Source organism: Lissotriton helveticus, chromosome 2_1 (assembly GCF_964261635.1).
Source record: "Lissotriton helveticus chromosome 2_1, aLisHel1.1, whole genome shotgun sequence".
Classification (NCBI taxonomy): Eukaryota; Metazoa; Chordata; class Amphibia; order Caudata; family Salamandridae; genus Lissotriton; species Lissotriton helveticus.
The window spans coordinates 1,908,437,135-1,908,458,593 of record NC_136059.1 but is presented as its reverse complement, the minus strand read 5'-3'; the positions used below and the strand labels follow the sequence as shown (position 1 = coordinate 1,908,458,593).

At 50.5% G+C, this 21,459-nt stretch overlaps 1 protein-coding gene across 15 annotated transcripts in view; it reads left to right on the top strand.

Moving 5' to 3' along the window:
• The window catches only part of BLTP1 (bridge-like lipid transfer protein family member 1), a 2,102,388-nt gene that overhangs the window by 346,463 nt on the left and 1,734,466 nt on the right, over positions 1-21,459 (top strand). For all 15 annotated transcript variants that reach the window (XM_078676841.1, XM_078676840.1, XM_078676839.1 and 12 more), the window contains one exon: positions 20,782-20,910. In XM_078676841.1, the coding sequence (XP_078532967.1) occupies positions 20,782-20,910 (129 nt within the window). The remainder of the gene's footprint in view (positions 1-20,781; positions 20,911-21,459) is intronic.

Genomic DNA, 21,459 nt, shown 5'->3' with positions numbered 1-21,459 from the left:
TCCGGATTTTCTCTACCACCACGAAGACTGCCCAGGTGAACTGTACGGACGCTCTGAGCAAAATGCGTCGCAAGCTGAACAGTTGGAAGAAACCCGCCCTCTCCTGGCTAGGCAAGATTGTAGCCATCAAAATTATGATTTTGCCCCGTCTGCTTTATATCATGCAGAGGCTAACCCTATGTCTGCCGCCCACGACGCTGGCTCAAATGCAGCAACTCATCAACAGCTTCATTTGAAGAAACCGGGTATGGCTCGACACCTCACTTATCTGAGGCAGGAAGAGGGTGGCCTCGGTGTTCCACATCTCAGGCGCTACTACGAAGCGGCGCAATTGCGATGGATGGTCAAATGGTATCAACTAGAGTCAGAAAAACAATGGTGTTTTATGGATGGGGGAGTGGCAGGAATCCACATTTGGAAGGTCCCATGTTTACCCAGACATCATCGGCCGCTGGGCGCGTACCTCTCCCCAGTCCTGCGAGCCACCATGCAGGTGTAAGACAGGGCCCAGGAGAAGTGTCAACTGTCGTCCGCTATCTCACCATTGACCCCTTTTACTGGGAACCCAGATTTTCCCCGGCCCTAGAGGGTAATGCTTACCTGAAATGGCAAGAGCCAAACTAAATGTATAGGTGATCTTTTTGACGAGCGGGGAATCCTTGACTTCCGCAGGTTAGTAGCTCATTACGGTACCCCCAAGGACTCGTACTGGCAGTACTTGGCACTGCGCCACTGGGTCACACAACCCCATGTCCGTTCGCATGCTGGTCGGCTCCACACTAAATGTTTAATTTGGTACATCACTTGCACCTCCAACAAGTGCCTTCTGTCGGACATCTATGGCTTCCTCAACAGGACAGAAACCCAGGCCAGTCCCTGGCGCAGTGCAGGTGGGAGGCAGAACTGAGTTGGGAGTTCTCCCCCAAGAAGTGAGTGGATATTATTCATTGGGCATCCTCATGCAGCACCTCAGGGAAGGAAATGCTCCTGAAAATTGCACACTATTGGTATAACACCCCAGTGAAGGTTGCTAAATGGAAGCCTCGCTGCTGCATCCTTTGTTGGCGTGACTACGGGCAAGAGGGTACACTGTCCCATATTTTATGGCATTGCTCAAAGATACAGACATTCTGGGAGACTATCCTTCCCATAGTCGATCAGGTATACCAGACAGAACTCGCTCGATTCCCTAGTGACATCTTGCTGGGGCTACCCAACCCCCTCACATACCCTCTCCGGTCCTGTAGGGGCAGCGCAATTACTTTAGCACTAGGGGCGGCCAATCTGGATCTTCTGGCACAATGGGCACAACCGCCTTACTGACCAAGTTAGATTGGCTACACAAACTGTAGGAGGTTGTGGGGATCGAGCGGATCGCAGCGGGGATCAATCGCACACTGCCTAAATTCGATAAGACTTGGGGGTCCACAGTAGCTTATCTATCCTCTGAGTTCGTGTAACTTACCTTCCCTCGCAACCTACGAGTCCTGCGATTCTCTGCACTTCACATAACAGTCCCGGCGCCTCCTCGGAAGGTCACTCAGCCCTAGACCCCTACCAGGTCATGTAACACGCCGTGGGTGGTTACCTGTCCTCTACCCTCTGTCTATCTCAGTCTTTTCCTAGCTTTCTTCTCCTTCCTCTTTGCTTCCTTCCCTTTCTCTTTTAATAAAGTTTGCTTTTGAATAAGACGTTCCCCACCAGCCGATGGTTGTAGGTGGGCGTACTGTTTAAGGTTGCAATATACTCAATAAAAACAGATTTAAACCATAAATGAATAGTAGGATACAGTACACCAATGCCTTATAATCTAGTAATATGCTTGTTGATATAGAAAAGAGTGTAATGCGGTGCAGAGTAATTTGAATAATGGTAAAGGAAGGTAATGACACAAAGACTAAATTAATCTAAGAACAGTGAGTGCTGAGAAAAGTACAGTATTGGAAGAACCACCAGAACAGCCTTCTGGTCCTTTCAGGGATAGTATAAGGTTTTTGCACTTGTTGCTTAAAGGCTGCCCAACTCTTCCAAAAAGCATTGTTCATCTACTCTAGCTTTAGAGACCTGCCCTCTTGTCTCTTCAGAATCACTGCAAAGTGGCACTTGCTGCTTCATTTAGCACAAGTTTGACAAGTCAAACGGTTGAAAATCTCAGCAGGCTCCTTTTTGTCAAAAGACCAATTCAGGATGTCCTATATCAAAACACACAACAGAACCTGGAGTATAACATTAAAATGATTAAAAATGAGCAATTACAAGGAGCTCACTTGCTAGGTCTAGAGCATATTTTCCACATATGGTAAATAAATAAATAAATCTGGAATTTGTTAAGCGCAAACTAAACACGCTTAAGGGTCTTAAGGCGTTGGGGGCCGTCAGAGAGATTAAGTGAGCTATTGCCCAGAGTCACATGGTGCTGAGCAGAGCTGCTACTGGGGATCGAACCATAAGCACCGTGCTCTGGAGTCCGCTGCCTGGCCGCTGCGCCACACATCTCCAACTGTATGCTCTTTTGCAAGTCTGTTTTTGGGCCAATCACATAATTGTTCAGCCTCAGCTCTGTTCCATCTCTCTTCATTACTTTTCATGGTGTGGGTGCTAGGTTAGCAGACCAGACCTTCAGATTATTGTCTGTTCCTCCTCCTTTCTCATTATTCTAGGGGTTGGTTATTTCTTGAATATGTTACAAATGATAGTGATTTTTCATGATCTGTCTATTAAAGGGCATGAAGTAGTAGTTGTTAAGCAAGCTTTCCAGAGCCTTCGGAACCAGGGGCCGAATCCATGTAATATGTCTCATGCTTCCATGTGCCAAAAGATGGCGCTTGGTGGCTCCGCTGTGACTCCATTCCACCCAGGAATTGACAAAGCAGAGCCGCATATTAATTCCTTTCTTCCTGAGCTCTTCAATGTGGATCCAGAGCTTTGCTTTCAACTTTCTCATTTTTACAAAAGCTTTCAAAAGATTACAGACGTTGTGCCAGAAACCGTGGTTACTCACTCCACACGACCGAACATGACAGAATTCAAGCCGTGCAGTGTCTTCAGGAAGCAGATGTTTATCACGACCAGCACAACATATACCTTTATTTTTAGGCTCCAGTCATGACTCAGTTGTGTGCTAAATACTCAATTTTTCAACCAAAGCTGATTCGAGACTAGGATGCAAAACTCTACGTCTCGAACTTAAGAGCTTGTGGTCGCAAAGTAATTGCGCTCCAAGTTGTAGGGCTGTGTGTGATCCTATTGAAGGTGTGGTCTGGGGCAAAGTCCTGTTTGGTCCGAAGTCTTTCAGTACGTCAAAGTTGGGCCATAAGTGCAAGAATGCCAAGTGGTACTCGACCGGTGAGGGTGTCAATCTAAAGGTTGTACCTTATAATCATCATCTCATTCTAATCTGGGCTAAAAGTTGTCCTTGTGCACCCCAAATTCCTTGGGCCACCATTAACCTCCCTCAACTAATTGCACCGTTCAAGTAGACCATTCTGCAGCGCTTTCATAGACTTCCATTTTCCTCTGGCACGTCTTCTTGCTCCATGGTGCCACAAGAGGCACAAGTTGGTTTTCTGCAAGTGAACCTTCCCTCAGGGGCAACTGACCCTATTGGAACTGTGCCTGGGCTCGACAAGTTCCTGCACCGGTTCATGCTTCTTATCTTGTCCCACGGACTATGCCAGTACCGTACATGTTGATGCCTACACTGCCAACCCAGGGCCTGATCCTGACACTAATATCCAGTACTGAGCCATCATCTGTCTATATTGTTCTTTGAGATTACAAAGGTGCAACCAGACTTGAATCCTCAACCTCTGCCTCAACACCAGTACTATCAGAGGCTGTAGGCTTATTTTGGATCCACCTGTTCTGTATATAGGGTATGCAGAATGGTCCCCATGATACTCATGGCTAGGAGTTGGGAAACCTGCTTTCTTCATACTATATTGATTATTGTCTAGACTTGGATTTGTAATGTCAGTGAGCTAGACACAAGTGTCTTTCACAGTAGTTGTGCGCAGCACAGCAGAAGTGCTCGGTTACAGTTGTCTACTGTTGAAAGAAAGGTAAACTTTTTAACTGAGATCCTTCAATCAGGTCCAACATCTTCTAAGCCATTGTTACCATTCAGTGATGCTCTTTTGCTATTCAACAAGGCTCTCACAGACACCCTTGAAAAAGAGATTGTCCTATTCGACCTGTTTGGCCATAATATCCTTAAACCTGGTGTGCTTTCTGTGCTGGTATATCCATGTTTTTACAGATGTGGGCAGTAAATAATTGCCAGCCATGCCAGAATACCTCATGACCTTGCTGGCTCGAATGATGCATGATGGACAGGACTCTGTAAAATACGTTTAGCATACTGGTTTGTGTACCTAGATCTATGTAGACCGACACTATTGGCACTAGTGGAGTGCTTTAAAAGCACATGGTCTTGGACATGCCTTTTGACAGCTCTAGATTTTTTGAGAGGAAGACTGATTCGGCCATTGAATAATTTAAGGACATTTGAGCGACAGCATGATCCTTGGAACTCTTGTCTCCCGCCAATCAGTTCCATGAACAGTACAGGAAGTTTATGGGGTATTCCAGAGGGCTAGCCTATAGGCAACACCAGCCTTCCCAAGATGTGCAGCAGCAGCTCTCTTGCTCTTCTAATGTTGCAACTGCTGCCAAACCACTTTAACTTTCCCTCACACCCCATGGTGAGCCGGAAGGAGGCAGGATACTACATTATATGACATATGACACTTCCTCCTCTACTGGAGAACAGACAGATTGGTCATATGAATTATTCAAAGGAGAAATGCCCTGCCTTTCATTTCTTCCTGCTTCTCATCATGCCCCACACATGAGCAACTGCCAGCGAACTATTCCATAATATTGCTGTAATAAGTCGAGGCATCTAGTGGGTGCCGGATTAGGAGAGAGGAGGAGGGTGATATTTGAGCATGTTCCTCCTACCCAAGGACAGAGGCCTCAGGCCTATACTGGACCTCCATCCACTAAATGCCTTTCTGTCGAAAGAAAAGTTAAAGATGCCTACCATGTCCCAATTCTTTCTCTGAACTTATTAGACTTGTTGGTATCCCTGGACTTTTAGGCGCCTTTTTCATATGAATTTTTCATATGCAATGCTACAAGCATTATTTGTGGTTCTCATTGGGTTCAGAACACTTTCAAAACCGTGTGCTACTCCGATAACACTCCGCTACTCTTCTCATTTAAAAAAAGATGAGACACTGAATCAAGAGGCCATCAAACTCTGCCTATCTGCGGTCTTGCAGTGGACGAGTTTTAATCTGATAGAGACTACTAGCCGCAGATTCCTTAACGCAGCTTCCTTAACGTAGAATTATCCCCAGGCGTGAGACTGGATCCGGAAATTGTTTGCCCATTGTCCCTGCTTGCCGGGGGAACGGCATCAAGCGGCGTCACCCGCGTACATGACGTCAGCGAGGTCACATATGTCCAACCACCTATGTCAGTTTTTTACTTTTCCGCGTGCAAAGCGGATCCGGTTCTTGCTCTGAGCCTGTTAAGGCCTTTTTCCTTCGATTTTGGTGGGTTATAGGAACAGTGCGTGTATGCCTTCGGGCTTCAAGACATGTTCATCTTGTGGTCGATTGATGTCGGCGACGGACCCTCACCTCATTTGCATGTGGTGCTTGGGGGAGATCACGGCTTCACGGACTGTGAGGCGTATCAGCGGTTGAAGCCGAGTCGCGACAGGAATGCCGCAAGAAACGTCTCTCAACCCGCAGGCCCAGATCGGCTTCGTCTCCTCGCTCAGCTACTGCGGAGGGTTTTCGGAGTGGCCGTCATCGTCGCCGGCGTCCTCATCCGTCTCCTGTGCCACAAGAGCGTCGCTCCCCTCATGGGAAAGTACCGCAGTTTGTCTCCGAGGGCTGGTTTCGGCCTGTTGGGGGCGTGGACTCTCCGCGGGTAATGCAGCCCCGCGTATCAACCCCTTATCCTCTGTTCCCCGGTGAGGGGGCATCGAGAGACCGAATGGAGACATATGCAGCGGCTTTACATGCCCCGCTGGCTTCTCCTCCTTTGCTTCCTGGGATGTCGGCGGATCCCTTGCGCCATGCGGGGCCCTCCGCGGCATCGCCGGCGTTTTCGGCTCCGGCGCCGACTGGATCGGCTCCAGGCTTGGAGGGTGTGGTGCCGTTGGGGTCTGACCCTTCGGGAGTCCCTCCTTCAGCCCACAGCGCCTCTGCCTTGCCGCAAACTCCTGCCGGAGTCCCTGTGGTGTCGCGGGAGGTCGCCGGGGCCTGAGTCACATCCCCGAGCCCCACTCGGCCCTTTCAACAGGTGGCTATTCTGTCTGAGGCCAAGGTGACGCCACCACGGTGCCGGCAGCTGCTGGCCCGTGCACGCCACTGGGGTCGCCGTACCCCTCTCATCCCGTCGTGGCTGGAAGGGGACTCCTCGTCCCTCCACGGGCCCTTCTCCTCCCTCTAAGCAGGCGGCTGCCTCGTCGGAGGTCGAGTCGGCCTTGGTGGCGCCGCTGGGGTCGGCGAGCCCCTCTCGTCCCCTTATGGGTTGAGGCTGGCAGGGGCTTCTGGTCGATCCCAGAGTACCTCTCGTCCCTCCGCGCAGCGGCTGCCTCGCTGGTGGTTGAGTCGGCCTTGGCACCGCCATGAGGGTCAGCGGATCCCTCTCGTCCCCGCATGGGTCGAGGCTGGTGGGGGACTCCTTGTCGCTCTCCAGGTGTTTCTCGTTCCTCCGCGCAGGCGGCTGCCTTGTCGGAGGTCGAGTTGGCACCGTTCCGGCGCTGTCCGTTGACTACCTCCGCTCCAGTCCAGCCCCGGTTCCCGGCACCGTGTGTTGGAACGGAGGCCGGTCCGGCATCTCCTGTGGTGGTGGATGACGATGACGCTCTGCTCCAGGTTGCAGACTCTACCGCACCAGACAGGCGTCGGGTAGTGTATTCGTCCTCCGACGTCCCCTCTTCCCCAGAGGTTGGGTGCCTGCTGGTGTCATCTTCACTGGAGATGGGCTGCCGCGTCTTGGCTTTCTCCCCGACATCATCGACAGACTGTTCGTCACCGTGTCCGCGATTTTCGCTGGAGGAACCACAGGTTCCCCACTCTTCGGCGCCTCTTTCTCCCTTTCGGGCCTGGCCTTTCCCCTCTCCGCTTGGTCTGGGGGATGGACGTCTTAGTTTGCAGCCGTCCCCCACAGAGGAGTTGCTTTTTCCGCCACGGGGCCCTACTGAGGCCGGTGCGGCCTTCGCTCGCACTGTTTCCACGGCTGTGGGAATTTTGCGCATGGGAGATCCGGCTGCCCATTTCCCCATGGACCATCTTTTGAAGCCTCTTCACCAGGGCTCTGGTGGGAGGTAGCTGCTGCTCCCCTTTGAAGGTGCGCTCCACTGTTCGCTGACGAGGACTTGGGGGTGCCCCGCCACGGGGGATCCGGTGCCCCACCACCTTCTGCACCGGCACCTTCAAGCACCGCGTGACCCGGCGTGTCTTTCCCTTCACCCCTCTGGACCCTCTTGCGGACCGCCTTTCCTTCCTTGCCATCGCTGTTGGCTCCACCCTCCGGGAGGCCCGCTGGCTGGACTCCTGGGGCCATAATATTTTTGCCTCAACCAGTGTGGCTCTGCGGGCCCTTAGCACCTTATGTGTGCTGGCTAGGCCCACGTCCCTTTAATCTGCAGCTTTGCAGGAGGGTGCTGGTGTGGGCTTGCGACACCATGCGCTAGATGGGCGAGAGCTGGCGGCGTTTATTCTACGCTCCGCTCTGGATATATCGGAGGTGCTGGGTCGTGCCATGGCTTCTTCAGTTGCCCTTCGCCGCCATGCTTGGCTTCGGGACAGTGTGTTCCCGGAGCATGTACGGGAGCAGCTGGTGGATCTTCCTTTTGATGGCATCCTCTTGTTCCACGCCCCGGCGGACTCGGCCATCCGGAGGTTCTTGGTGGGACTCCGGCCTCCTCCTCCTCCTCCTCCTCCTCCTTCTCCCCCTCAGTGACCTGTGAGTTGGTTTGGATTTTGTGAGCTGTTCTTTGGTTGGGGCGAGTCGCCCCCATTGTGTGAAATGTGTGCTTCATATGCCTGAGAGTCCTCCTTGTTTGGACTGTGGCTCTGTTGGCTGCTGACCGGCCCTTCTTCTGTGAATATTTTGTTGCAGTTGTTCACACCAGGTTGGCACTGAGACTAGGCCTCCTGTTCTTCTCTCGGCTGCTTGACAAGCCTTCTGCGGGGGTTTTTCCCCATAGCTTTTTCAGTTGTCCTCTGCTGCGGAAGTTTCTTCCTAAGAGGGTTCCCATGTTTGGGACTAACATACCCTATGTGGGGTACTGGTAGCTGTTATATAGCTAGGTTCAAGGCATGTGGGCTGCTAAATTCATATCTTTTGCATTAGATTGCCGCCTAGTGTTGGGTCCGGATGATCGCACATTGTTGTCCTGGAAGAGTCTTCGAAGTATCCTGAGATAGGTGGCTCCTCCCCTGGACTACAGTGCGCATTGGCATCGGCTCCATCCCCAGATTGTTTTTTTCCGCCATTGGGTTCGGATGCGGTCTCGACGTCTCTCTGTCGGAACCGAGAAAAACTAGCTTTTTTACGGCCAAAAGGCCTTATATTCTTTGCGTCGGTATTGTTTGCGCACGGTCTCGAGTTCTTCCGTCTCTTGGAGTCGGAATCAGCGGAGTACATTCACTCTTCGGACATCGAGGCCTTCTCGTCGTGTTATATAGCTAGTTATGTGCTGGGTAGTTGTGGTTACCGTCGGGCCTCTGCCCTCCGTGGCACTTATGTACTTGTAGGTGCAATTTCCTTGTGCTGAATGCCTGGGTGGCACCCTGATGTGTCCTTCTCTGGGGTTGCTGCGTTGTTTGTCAGGTCTGCTTTGTTGTCTGCAGCCTGGGTCGTGACTCTGGTCTGCTCCTTTTGGGTCATGTGTGCGTACCCCACTCTGTGATGTGTCCGGGACTTCTTCACCCTCATGGTCGCTGGCCTGGGGGTTGGGTAGGTTCTTGTCTCCCTCCCTCTTTTGGGAAGCAGCCTGATGGTCTTCCTGGGTGTTCCAGGCTGTTCTTCCCTCTTTCTCCCTGTCTCCTTGGAGCCTCTGGGTTGCTCTCCTTCCCCTTCCTTGCCATGGCCTTGGATAGAGGTTCTTTAGCCCCATTAGGACGTGGGGTGCCTCGGCCTCCCCTAACCTTGCTTTCTCTGTTGAGTGGAATGGGCTTCCTCTTTCTTCTTTCCCTACCCCCCGTGGGATCGATGCCGTTCTGCTATGGGGGTTCCCCTTGCCTGGGGGGAGGAGTCTCCTCGCCTTGTCCGTTGGCCTGGTTCCCTGTGGGGCTTTGTGTTGTGTTCAGGCCGGTGGGGCCCTTTCGCAGACCTTCCTTCCCCATGGGTATGGCTAGGGTATCTATTCTACGTTAAAGAATCTGCGGCTAGTAGTCTCTATCAGATGTACGAGTTGCTTACCTTAGGTAATGATGTATCTGGGAGAGACGATTCTAGCCGCAGATTCCGTCACGGCCTGCCGTTCCTCCCCGTTCTGCGACAGCCTTTGGCTTGGTCTTCTGCACTCGCCTCCCGGTGGGTGGCTGTATCTTCTGTGAGTGCATTCTTTCGCTGTTTTAACTGGATGATTTGTTCTGTTCTTGTTCCTTCCTCCTCTTGACTCTTTGGAGGATGGTGTTCTATGTTCTCCTTTGCCCCTCTGCTCTGGTCCAGGTTAGGGGCTTGCCTTCACTTTCTTCCCTCCCCTCCCTCTTCCCTTGGTTACTAAGGGTTCTGGTCCCTCTACTACCTTCTGGGTTGGGGTCATCTCTTCGTGCCCTTGCCCTTGTTCCTGGGGGGGGGGGGGTGGGTGTGTGTCACACTCTGTGCTGGGGTTCCCCTGTACATTTGTCATTCCTGTTTGTCTTGAGACCAGTTTCACTTTCGTTGTTCCTTGTTGGGGTTGTAGTCCTGCTGTATGTTGTCGTGACAATTTTGCGTGTGTTCCTTGTCTCCAGAGGGGGCTGTCTACATCCTGGCAGGGTGACTGTTCAGGACAGTACTCTGTTCTTTTTCTTTCCCTGCCTTTGGCTGCTGCAGTGTTGACACTGCTCATTATGGTGTTGTTCGTCACCATTCTTTTTCCACTTTTTCTGTTCTTTCGCACACTGTTCCCATAACCCCACAGTTTTGTCTGATGGCTCCGCGTTGTGGCGCAGAAAAGTTCTCCTAAGAAAACTGACGTAGGCTCCCCGGGGTGGGACTTATGTGACCTCACTGACGTCACGTACGCTGGTGACGCCTGGGTGAAGCCGCTTGATGCCGTCCCCCCTGGCGTGCAGGGATGCTGGGCAAATCATTTCCGGATCCAGCCTCACGCCTGGGGATAATTCTACGTTGAGGAATCTGCGTTAAGGAATCTGCGGCTCGAATCATCTCTAACAGATACATCGTTTCCGAAGGTAAGTGACTGGACATCAACGCAAGTGCAACCCTGATAGGACCGAGGTTCTTATCTTTGACTATAATTTTACCCTGAATTTACAAGCGCACTGGCCGGGTGCGACTTATCCATCTAAGGTCCACGCTGAAGTAGTAGAGAACTTGGGTGTCAAGATTGACAAGCAGCTGATCCACCAAGCTCAGATTAATACAGTTGTTGACATTTGCTTTGGCCTGATGCTTATGGCCAAAATATTCCTTCTATTCCCATCAGGACTACCATGCTTCTAGCCCTGGTAGTGTTGAGATTGGATTATGCCAATGCTCTGTATGTAGGCTTTCCTCAATATCTACTGAAATAATTGATGACGGTCCAGAATACAGCAGCCCGTCTGGTACTCCATCTTCCCAGACATGTGTGATAACAACCCATCTGATCAATCTACACTGGTTACCTGTCAGGAAAAGGATCCTGTTTAATGCCTTGACACTTATGCACAGAGCTCTCCATCGGTCTGGGCCAGAGTTCCTGTCCAATGCGGTTCTATTGTATTCTCCCCTTAGAACTCTACGGTCATCTTGCCAAGGTCAATAGAGTTAGGCAAGCAGAATCAGTAGGTAGATCCTTTTCCCGCTTGGGCCAGCAAGCTTAGAATAGCTTGCCGGTTGAGTTACGGTTAGTAGCAAGTGAACAGGCTTTTAACCCCTCTGCTGCGCCGAACGTTCTGCCCTGGTGCGGAACGTTCTATTGCGCGGGCGGGGCCGGAACGTTCAGCGGACGTGCGCAGCACTACCGAGGTAGTGCACTCGACGTCCGCTGAACGTGCGCCGCACGGAAGTGGTTAAAAAAGCTGAAGACTTTGCTTTTTACTGTTTGATTGTTCCCTCTTTCTCCTTATCGTGCGTGTTCATTAGCTCCAGGACACTCATGTGCACTCTACAAGAATGTGGTGGTCGGAGATATATGTGTTTCCCTATTTCGAAAACTGGCTGCTCAAGGCGTGCCCAACACAGTCAGTCGCAGATCCCTATGGACAGCGGCTGCATGCTTGACATCTTTGTGGTTTTCTCTCATCGAGCCAAAGTCCCACCTGTGCCCCATGCAGAGGAATGCTGTCATTCTGGCTGTCTAGGACATAACATTTAAGACCTTTCCACTGCTGCAACGAGTCTGGGACAGACTGAATATGTTTTCGTTGTTTCAGGGTCAATTCTGGATCTGAGGCTTTTTAGACTCCTAACCTTGTGTATCTTCATTGTGAATGCCAAATGGCATATGTGGTCCTGCAGTGAAATTTAGATTTCAGTAAGCCCAAAGCTTAATTTCAGACTCCATCCAGATCTCGCTGGAGACAGCTCAGGTTCTTCTGTGGTGGCAGACATGCTCCAGCCTGACCAGCTGTAGATCACTCTCCCTTTCCCACCAGACTTTGTGGTTTTGACAGGCACATCACTGCCGTGGGGGTGGTGACGCAAATCAGTGGTGTGTGTGTGTGTGGGGGGGGGGGGGAGATGACATGAGAAAGGTGGAGATGCTTTTCCAAATGAGAGCCAGCTCCGTAGCAGTATTTTGGGAGTTTTGGGTCTTCCTCCTTACCCTGAAAGCCTTCCTGAGGTCAACCAAGAGGAGCTGGTGCAGACCTTCATGGACAACATGAGTGTCATGTGGTACAGAGCAGAATCACTGGGAGCCATGTGAGCCACCTATCTGCACGTAGGAGCATGGCTGGGAAAATTGTCTAGATGTAGTCTGGTGCTTGGCGATGCTGTTAAGGTGAGGAGTCTGCGGTTGGAGTATCCACCGGAGAGGGTGTTATACAAGGTAAGTAACTTGTTCTTATAGAAATGTGGTACAAATGTGATTGATGCACAGGCTATTTTAAGTAAAATCAGACTGTTCTTGTTGACGCAGTCACTGCACCTTGATGTTGCTGCCTGACCTATTGACTCTGGTTCACATGATTGAAATCCGTCAGCTGGCATTTGTGGTGGTTTTAGTATAGTGGGGTTTCAGTTGCTGAATTCATGTCATGATCACTTGTGAAGGTAAGCAGAAGCAGTCTTCTGGAGCCCAAAATGACTTTGAATAATATCTATGGGGCCAGGTGGGCTTTGGGAGTAACCCAGATGTTTTAATTGGGTGTAACAGCAATGGTTAGTGTCAAAGAAAGTGTATCAAGATTGGTAACATTCTAGAATGTACCAACAAAATGGAGAAGGCAGATAGCAAAGCCAGGAAGATTGTTATGTTCACGCTGTATGGCAACAGCGTTTGTCCCAGATTCTTCTTGATATCTTCTGCTACCTCCTAGTAGCAGGAAACACATTTAAACTTACCCCTGTCAGCGCTACATACAGAGGGCAATAAGTACTAAGTTGTCTGCTATGAGGATCTTGGATTTAGATTGTACAGCAATAACAGTTTTCCAGTCTTGGTCAATTCCTAACTTTCAATGACCCTCATGACAGCACTCGACAGAGCTGGGCCTTGTTTTATCTTTTAAGCTGACATAAGACCATTTCAGATCTTATAGAGCACTTCTGCCATCTTCTCCTCTAGGCCACCGCAACAACATAACTTTTACTCTATACTTTGAATCTCTAAACAGGGCAACCAAACTTCCTGCCCCTGGTTAAATCCTTCCTCTCACTAGCATGTACATCTTTCACTTAAAGACAAAGATGAACATGAATACCTGTCTTGGAGAGCCAACTTATAGCCACTCAGAGTGGATGTAACTCCTAAAACCGTGAGGTGAACCAATCAGGTTGAAGTGCATTTTTTTCACGGTACAGTTCTGTCTTTAGCCAATGAGCATCCCATAATGCTCTTAGAGCTTCGGATCCCATGCTGAAAGAAAACATCACATAACCACAAGGTAATTTGTAATGTGCTCAACTGTACTTCAGCCACTCCTAGGCTCCAGTTCTTTTCTTTCAGAGCTGTTTTGAGCGGGGGTAGCAGTTAGCACATACGTTTTATTTACCCGTTATCAATGGCTGTGCCTTCGGTCATAGTATTTGCATATGATGCTCATTTGTATGCCCGAAACTCACCAGTCCAACCTGGTCTCATGCAGTGAGGTGAGCCTAAAGAATCTGTCCTTGGTCTATTGAAACTTACTTGATTTAAAGCAGGTACGCCACAGTCTGATAGCAATGGCCTGTGGGGGTAGGGGGTGTAAGAATAATCAACACCGATATATGCAGGTTATAAGGGAGACCGCCATCTCAAGGTGTGTACTGGCCAACATAGCAACAGACGTTCTTTGGGCTACACGTACGCTGGTGTTCTCCCAGTATGTTTCCAAGGACAAATTTCATGCATCCCAAAATATGATTCTGAGACCCATCTCATCTAAAAATGAGACAGGGGTCCCAGTCAGCACAGATTTTCCAGGGATGGCTAGTATGTAGCCTTTTCAACTTGGGGTGCAGGTAAAATATTTATACCCATGATCAGGTGCCATACGCCATCTGAAAGAGACACGTTAGTGATAGATTCCTTACCTTAGAATATCCCTAGGCATCAGACTGGATCCAGAAAGTTTTCGTCTGCCCGGCCCCCGCGCCACCCGCTGCTCCGATCCCGGCGCCGCAGTGGGTTCCGTTCCACCACCACCTTTGCCTGGTTTTCCGGACAATTTTGCTCCCAGTTGGGACCCTAACTGGGACACGGAGCCGGACCGGCGCCGCTCAACAATTTGTATTCCCCTGTCCCTCCCCCACCTCCACAGCCTGTTCTATGGGCTGTGGAGGAAGGGGACGACTGGGAAGGGTCTGAGGACCCTCTCGCATGGCAGTGCGAGTCGGGACAGGAACGGACGGCCGAGCTAGAGGATGCCGGTGGCCTTGACCTCTCCTCTGACCCTGGTTTTCTTTCTCCTCCTGCTGTGGCTATGGAGAAGTGTGCGACATACACTGTGGTGCACCGTAGAGAGGCTGAGGCCCTTGACCTGCCTACAGTGACCCTCAAGACTAATCTACTCACTGAAGTGCTTCAGCCGGCGGCAAGCTCTTTGGAGCCCCTGTTGCCGTTCAATGAGGCCCTAACTGAGGTCTTGATGGGCACCTGGTCTAGACCAGCCACGGGGGTCCCAGTGGATAAGAATGAGGCCAGGTGCCATCGCCCGGCCCCGGGTGACCCTGCTTTTCTGTCCACCCAGAAGATCAGAGACCTTCGTCATCCAGGCCTCCACTTCCCAAAGCGCATTGCCTACTGCCCTGTCGGATAAGGAATCCAAGAATCTGGAACAGTTCGTCAAGAAACTATTTTCATCTACCAGCTGAACACCGCATGCCACTTGGGCCGCTATTCCCACGCTGTGTGGGACATGGTTGTGCAGGTGCTGCCTCAGTGTCCGGAGGAGGTTTGGACAGTGCTTTCCCAAGCTGTTGTTGAGCGGGAAGATGCAGCAAAGTTTGCCATCAGATGTGAACTGGACACCTCGGACTCACTGGGTAGGGCGATTTCCACAACAGTGGCCCTCAGTCGCCATGCCTGGTTGCGGTCCACTAGTTTTTCTGGGGATGTACAAAATTTTCTAAAGGACATGCCCTTTGATGGTACTCGCCTGTTTGGCGATAAGGCAGATAGTGCGCTGGAGCGTTTTAACGACTCCTGAGTTACGGCCAAGTCCTTAGGTCTCATCACCACGCATCCGGTCATGTCTGCTTTTTGTTTCTTTCGTGGCCACAGAAGGGGCGCCCCAACACGTTCGTTCAGCCAGAAGCCTGCGCAGAACCAACCTCCGCGCGGAAGTGGTTCCTGCCACGGCGGAACAGGGGACCAGCGTGCCGGTCAGTCCACCTCCGCTCCTGCTGCGTCTGCCTCAAAGCCTTCCGAGCATTGGGGCACACCTCACGCCGATGGGCATCAGAATTCGCCATCCCCTTCCCCACTGGCGTTCCGTTACCTCGGACAGGTGGGTGCTGCAAATCATCCGAAGGGCCTACTCCCTCCCCTTCGAGACTGCTTCTCCAGCCATGCCACCTCAGTTCCACCGCATGTCGGGGGACCATTTTGCTCTTCTTCAGCAGGAATTCACGGCCCTCTTAGCCAAGGGAGCCATCGAGCACGTTCCTGGGCCAGAAGTAGGACGTGGTTGTTATTCACACTAATTTCTAGTCCCCAAGAAGGAGAAAGGTGACCTGAGTCCCATCTTGGATCTCAGGAACGTCAACCGCTTCCTCCGGAAGGAGAAGTTCAAGAAGTTGACTCTGGCTCAGGTCTTGGCTGCCCTCGACCCTTGAGACTGGAAGGTAGCGTTGAACTTGCAGGACACATATTTTCATATCCCCGTCCTGCTGGCTTTACCTGCCGTTCACGGTAGGCCTGGAGCACTTTCAGTTTGCCGTGCTCCAGTTCGGGCATACCAGTCCCTCTCGGGTATTCACGAAAGTGATGGCGGTGGTCGCAGCTCATCTGCGCAGATCAGGGGATTCCAGTCTTCCCCTAATTCGACGACTGGTTGTTGAAGACGGGCTCGCCCCAGGCAGTCGTCTCCCACCTCCAGACTATGGCCGACCTCCTGCATTTGCTGGGGTTCTGGATTAACGTGCCGATGTCGCACGTGAGTCTCTCTCAGAAGCTCCCCTTCATCGGAGCGGTTCTGGATTCGACACAGTTTCGGGTTTATCCTCACGATCAGCGAGTCTGGGATATTCAGGCTATGATTCAGATCTTTCAGCCTCTATCCTGGGTTTTAGTCCGGATGTCCTTCCGGCTCCTGGGCCTAATGGCCTCCTGCATCCTGCTAGTGCAACAAGCCGGATGGCATATACTGGCTCTGCAGTGGGACCTGAAGTTCCAGAGGGCACAGCTTCAGGGCAACCTGTCCCATCACGTCCAGATCTCTGAGCGCACTGCACGACAATTGCAGTGGTGGCTCACAAATCGCGATTGAGTCAGTGGCAGATCCCTCTCCCTTCCCCAACTGGAGTGCACAGTGGTGACAGATGGGTCCTTCCTGGGATGGGGCGGCCACATGGGAGAGGCGGAGATCAGAGGCCTCTGGTCTCCAGCGGAGTCCCGGCTCCATATCAATCTTTTGGAGCTTTGGGTGATACGACTTGCACTGAAAGCATTCCTTCCCTCTGTCCGGGGAAGTGTAGTGCAGGTGTTCATGGACAACACCACCGCCATGTGGTACTGCAACAAACCGGGCGGGGTGGGGTCTTGGACCCTATGTCAGGTGGCTCTCCGGCCTCTGGGCATGGCTGGAACATCAAGGCATTACCATGGTGGTTCAACACCTGGCAGGTTCTCTTAATGCCAGGGCGGACAAACTCAGCCGCTGGTGCATGATGGATCACAAATGGCGTCTGAACTCTGACATGGTGTGGGGACAGACTTGGTTAGATCTATTCGGCACCGAAGAGAACACGCAATGTCATCAGTTCTGCACATTGGAATTTCTAAGAGGGCACTCGTACAGTGACGTTTTTCGTCACGAGTGGAACTGCGCTCTGTTGTTCGTCTTTCCGCCTATACCACTTATGCCCACAGTGCTGAAGAAGATTAGTCACGACTGGGCCCAAGTCATCGTTATGGCTCTGGATTGTACATGAAAATACTGGCATCCGAGCTACTCAGCATGGGGATCGATCCCCCGATCCGAGTGCCTCTTCGGGAGGATCTTCTGTTGCAGCAGCAGGGGACGGTCCTCCACCCGAACCTCTCCAGCCACCACCTCCATGCGTGGAGATTGAGCGGCGACAGTTGACAGCTTTTGACCTTCCTTCTGAAGTCTGTGATATTATTCTGGCAGCGAGGCGTCCCTTCACTAAGACGGTATACGCCTGCAGGTGGAACAAATTTGTGGCATCTGCACAGCAAAGGCTGTAGATCCCCTTTCTGCCACTCTTTCCGAGGTCCTTCTGTTCCTTCTCTCTTTGGCCCAGCAGGGCTCTGCTCTAGGCACCATCAAGGGTTATCTCTCGGCCATTTCTGCTTTTCTACGGCTTCCAGAGCAGCCTCCTCTTTTTAAGTCCCCGGTTGGTAATTGCTTCCTACAAGGCATTACACACACGTTTCGTCCCAAGCCTTTATTAATGCCTCAATGGAACTTAATTGACCTATCCGATGTGCGCTCCCTTTGAGCCACTGTATAACTGTCCCTTACTTCGTCTCACTATAAAGACGGCTTTCCTGGTAGCTATCACCTCTGCTAGAAGAGTGAGTGAGCTCCAGGCTCTTTCTTCTAAACCTCCTTTTCTCTCTGTTCATCCAGACAAAGTGGTTTTGAGGACTTGTCCTTCTTTCTTGCCAAAGGTTGTCACACCCTTCCACATTGGGCAGACCATCACTTTGCCTACCTTCTTTCCGCCTTTGCATCCTTCAAAAGAGGAAGAGAGGCTCCACCGTCTAGACCCAAAACGTGCGCTCTCTTTCTATCTGAAGCACACACAACAGTTCCGGGTGGATGACTGTGATGGTGGGCGGTCGGCTGGCTGGAAAAGCAGGCAAGGAGGCCGGATATAGCGTGCAATTGTGTGGTTTATTGATACACTGAGAGTCCGTGCAACAGAGTCCAAGGGGGTGAGGTAGGTCAGAAGTGGGATTCGAGTTTTGTGAATAAGGGATGGATCTTGGGATGTAGGTCCGGGTCTTCAGATGCAGAGTCGGGTCTTGGGTGTAGGTCCGGGTCTTGGGTGTAGTGCCGGGTCTTGGGTGTAGATCCGGGTCTTGTTCGGGGAGTCCACCGGAGGGCAATGAGAGAAAACAGGAAAAGGAGCCGTTAGTCCCACTGTATCGGACTGTAAGCGCCTCCACCAACACCGGGTCGTGAGGAGTGGTAATAGGTATCGTGAGGGAAAAAGGGTATGGGGTTTCAGGATACAGAGACAGAGGCTAAGGACTGAGTGCGAGACGTGTGGGGGGGGGGTGGATTAGTAATCGACGGCTATCTATATCGGAAGTGCTTTACATGTATATACAGTGACCTGATAGTGTTAGCGTGCCTAAGTCGTGCTAAGCAAAAACAGAAGAAACAATACTCTATACTATATACAGGCACCTAATGTGCAACAGAGAGGCGAGGGGTTACTCACGGGCTCCGCCGCAACTCTCCAGGTGAGTTGCGGCCGCTCTTCAGCTTCCTTCTGGGGGACTCCACCAGTCCTCGCACCACTCGTCTTCTTCTCCGCCGTATTCTCCGCTCACTCCTTCCTCTCCGGTCGCAATCTCCTGCCACGATCTTCCGACCCCTTCTGGTTCTCTGCTTCCGCCTTTTCTTTCTCCGGCTGGCGTCGGGGAGGCTGGACTTCCGGGGTCAGATGGGTGCACTTCCGGGTCCTGATCGTACCGGATTGGTTCCTGTAAAACAGAGAGGGGAGGGGTTCTGGGTGTCAGGGACGCCGTTGCTGCCGGATCCGCTGTGCAAGGTGAGAGATTTAACGGGGGCAGCTCCGATGGTGTAGGGGACAGGGTCCCGGGGGTCGTCTCCCGAGGGGCCATTTCACAATGACCAACTTTTTGTTGGCTATGTGGGCGCCAGAAAAGGTTGAGCCGTGCACAAACGGACCATCTCTCGGTGGGTCGTTCTGTGCATCAAAGCATGTTAGTCGTTGGCTAAGAAGGAGCCTCCTGGTTGGGCTGTGTGCCCATTTTTCCAGGGCAACGGCAGCCACTACTGCTTTGGGACGCGGCTTTCCTTTGCAGGACAACTGTCAGGCATATACGTGGGCCTCGCTGCACACGTTTACCAAACATTATTGCCCTGACAGTCAAGTCCGGAGAGACGGCTTCTTTGGCCGTTCTGTTCATGTGACGTTCTGGTGTGATCTTGATCCAAGACCCACCACCGGCGTTGGTGTTGCTGGGGTATCTATTCTAAGGTTAGGAATCTACCACTTTCAGATGCACAAGTTACTTACTTGTGTAACGATATATCTGTAAGAGAGATTAGTTAGTGATAGATTCCTTACCGCCCCACCCATCCTCCCTGTTCTGCAACCTGATTTTGAGGTTTAAGGTCATCTCTTTCATGGCCCTAGTTTCATGGCACCAGTGGTCAGTTTCCTGCGTGGCTCTGTGTTCCTGGCGCGGTAAGTCGTGTACAGAACTGACGTCAGCACGCATGGGTGGCGCCTAAGTAGTCTCCGTGACGTCATGTCTGCGCCTACGACACCAGCCACGGATGTGGAGCCGCACAACGCCACCTTCCGACGCGCAGGGGTACTGCTGACGAAAACTTTCCGGATCCAGTCTGACGCCTGGGGATATTCTAAGGCAAGGAATCAATCACTAACTAATGTCTCTTACAGATACATCATTACACAAGTAAGTAACTTGTGCCTTAGACCTATTTTGTTATCTCTGGAAGAAGTAATCATCTTTGTTTAATTTAGTTACTTTTTGAATGAACTAATTTCCAGGACAGTTGTTGAATACTTGGCTGGTGAGCAATCTGTTCTCTTTCTAGACTTAACTTAGCTTTAAAGTGAACCATCAGTAAAAGAAATTGAACAGGCACCACATAATATTCCATGGCATTGATTGTAAAGGTAAGACCAGCCATTGGGGATGATCCAGGTGAACAATCAGTTCTTTAAACATGTAGGGCACATGCCAGGGGATTTAGGACATCAGCCTCTTCTACAAGAAAACATTCTGTTTCAGAAAGAAATGCAAAAATGAGGATCAAAGTGGTATGATGCTGTTGCACCAGGGCCATTCGATCCTGCAGTCATTTACACCTGTATGTTGTACACTTAAGGTATGTTACTTTTGTTGTTCATCTTCATGCCATCACAGTCTGAATGCTGAGGGCTGCTTGGGAGCTGAAGGTTGTTGGGGAACATGACTATTTGTCCATTTCTGGGAGTGGTCTCATGCAGAGTTCTGTGGCATCAATGTACTAACATGTAAACTAGGTACATGCTAAAATAGTACCAACATACAGTCTCAGACCCCGCCAAGGAAGGTTGAAAATAGAGGTGACGCGTGTAACCTAACTTAATACAAAATTTGTAGATAGTTTATTATTTGCACTTAGTGGATAGAAGTTTATTATTTGCACTTAGTGGATAGAATTTTTGTCATGTTTATCACTGAATAACATTGTTTTTTAATTTAGTTTCGGAAATAAAGATTGTTTAAGTGGGGAACGTGTGTTGGATATTGCTGAAGCTTATTTGCTTTATCTTATTAAGATTGAAGAAATTGCAAAACGGACTTAACAACATAGAACAGAGTGACAAATGAGGAAACATAGTAAAGCTTTGCTGACATTGATGGGAAGCACATTGTTAGGTCTCCATATATGAGGATCCAGTTTGTTTGGATGTTGCATTTTTTCACATTAACACTTCGGTTTCTAATGCATGATAATATACTGTCATCTTGTGTCTTTTATGTTTTCCTTACAGCTTGCTTGCCTTCTTGAGTGGGGGCAGACATTTGTGTTCCATGTGGTGTGTAAAGAGTTTAAGCTTGAAAGGCCAAAATCTGTAGTTGTATGCCAGCACGGGATTGATCGTCGGTACTGTGATTCTAAGGTAATCGTTTTTGTTCATGTCAGCAAAGTGTGTTTTTATATATGCCAACAGCTGTACAAGTGTGTTTAAAATCTGCGAATTAATGAAAATATTCTGGTAGGTATTTGTTGAGATTCTTCATGTAGAAAGAATTTACACATGTATCTGACTGAATCTGAAAATATTTCAATACCAAATGAGTGGCAAGTGGCACAACACCAAAGTGGATCTGTCCATGCAGGCTGGACCCTGGAAGGGACACATCCTGTCAATATAGACCACACTCATGTCTGTGACATCACTTCCTCGATTTTGGAGGCCACAATCTAGGCAACTGTATCGACAGCCACACATGGTATGAACAGATATTAGTACTTACCCTGTAGCCATCTGATCGTAGTGCGTAGTGCTGTTAATTCACCTTCCTTCCTCCCCAGGAGGTTTTTTATTTTTTCGCATATCTCTTACGTTCATTATTTTCCACTGCAAATTGTGCTTTGTGCACCTTAATGTTCGTTCACACTCCATACATACTCTCACCCACTGTCCTAAAAACAGTCTAACATGGAG